General features: G+C 59.9%; 1 protein-coding gene across 1 annotated transcript in view; it reads right to left on the reverse strand.

The window, feature by feature from the left end:
* The window catches only part of LOC104541497 (E3 ubiquitin-protein ligase HUWE1-like), a gene marked incomplete at its 5' end in the record, with an annotated part of 3,589 nt that extends 3,327 nt beyond the window's left edge, over nucleotides 1–262 (reverse strand). The window contains 1 exon segment of the mRNA XM_010185574.1: nucleotides 111–262. Coding sequence (XP_010183876.1) covers nucleotides 111–262 — 152 coding nt within the window.
* Nucleotides 263–337: the final 75 nt, after the last annotated feature.

Here is a 337-nt window from a genome sequence, read left to right on the forward strand (position 1 = left end):
CCTCGTCCAGCCGCTCCAGCTCCTGCCGAAAATACCTGCGTGCCCCCACCCCAAAAGAACGAAATGAAGAGGTGGGAGGGTCAATATTTTGGGAACACCCCCATCTCTACCCCCAGAAAAGCCCCTTCTCTACAGCCCACGCACTTGCGCTTGACGTCGAAGTCGAGGACGCGGATGTAGTCCACCAGGACGGCGAAGGGGCCGTCAGCCAAGTGGGTGGTGGATTGGCGCAGGATCTGGTTCAGCACCGTCCGGTGGGTTTCTGGGGGACCCAAAATTCATTCACGGGGGGGTGTCCCAAAATTTGGGGAGCCCCTACGGTTTGGGGACAGGCCCT

Source organism: Mesitornis unicolor, unplaced genomic scaffold (genome assembly GCF_000695765.1).
Source record: "Mesitornis unicolor isolate BGI_N332 unplaced genomic scaffold, ASM69576v1 scaffold21215, whole genome shotgun sequence".
Classification (NCBI taxonomy): Eukaryota; Metazoa; Chordata; class Aves; order Mesitornithiformes; family Mesitornithidae; genus Mesitornis; species Mesitornis unicolor.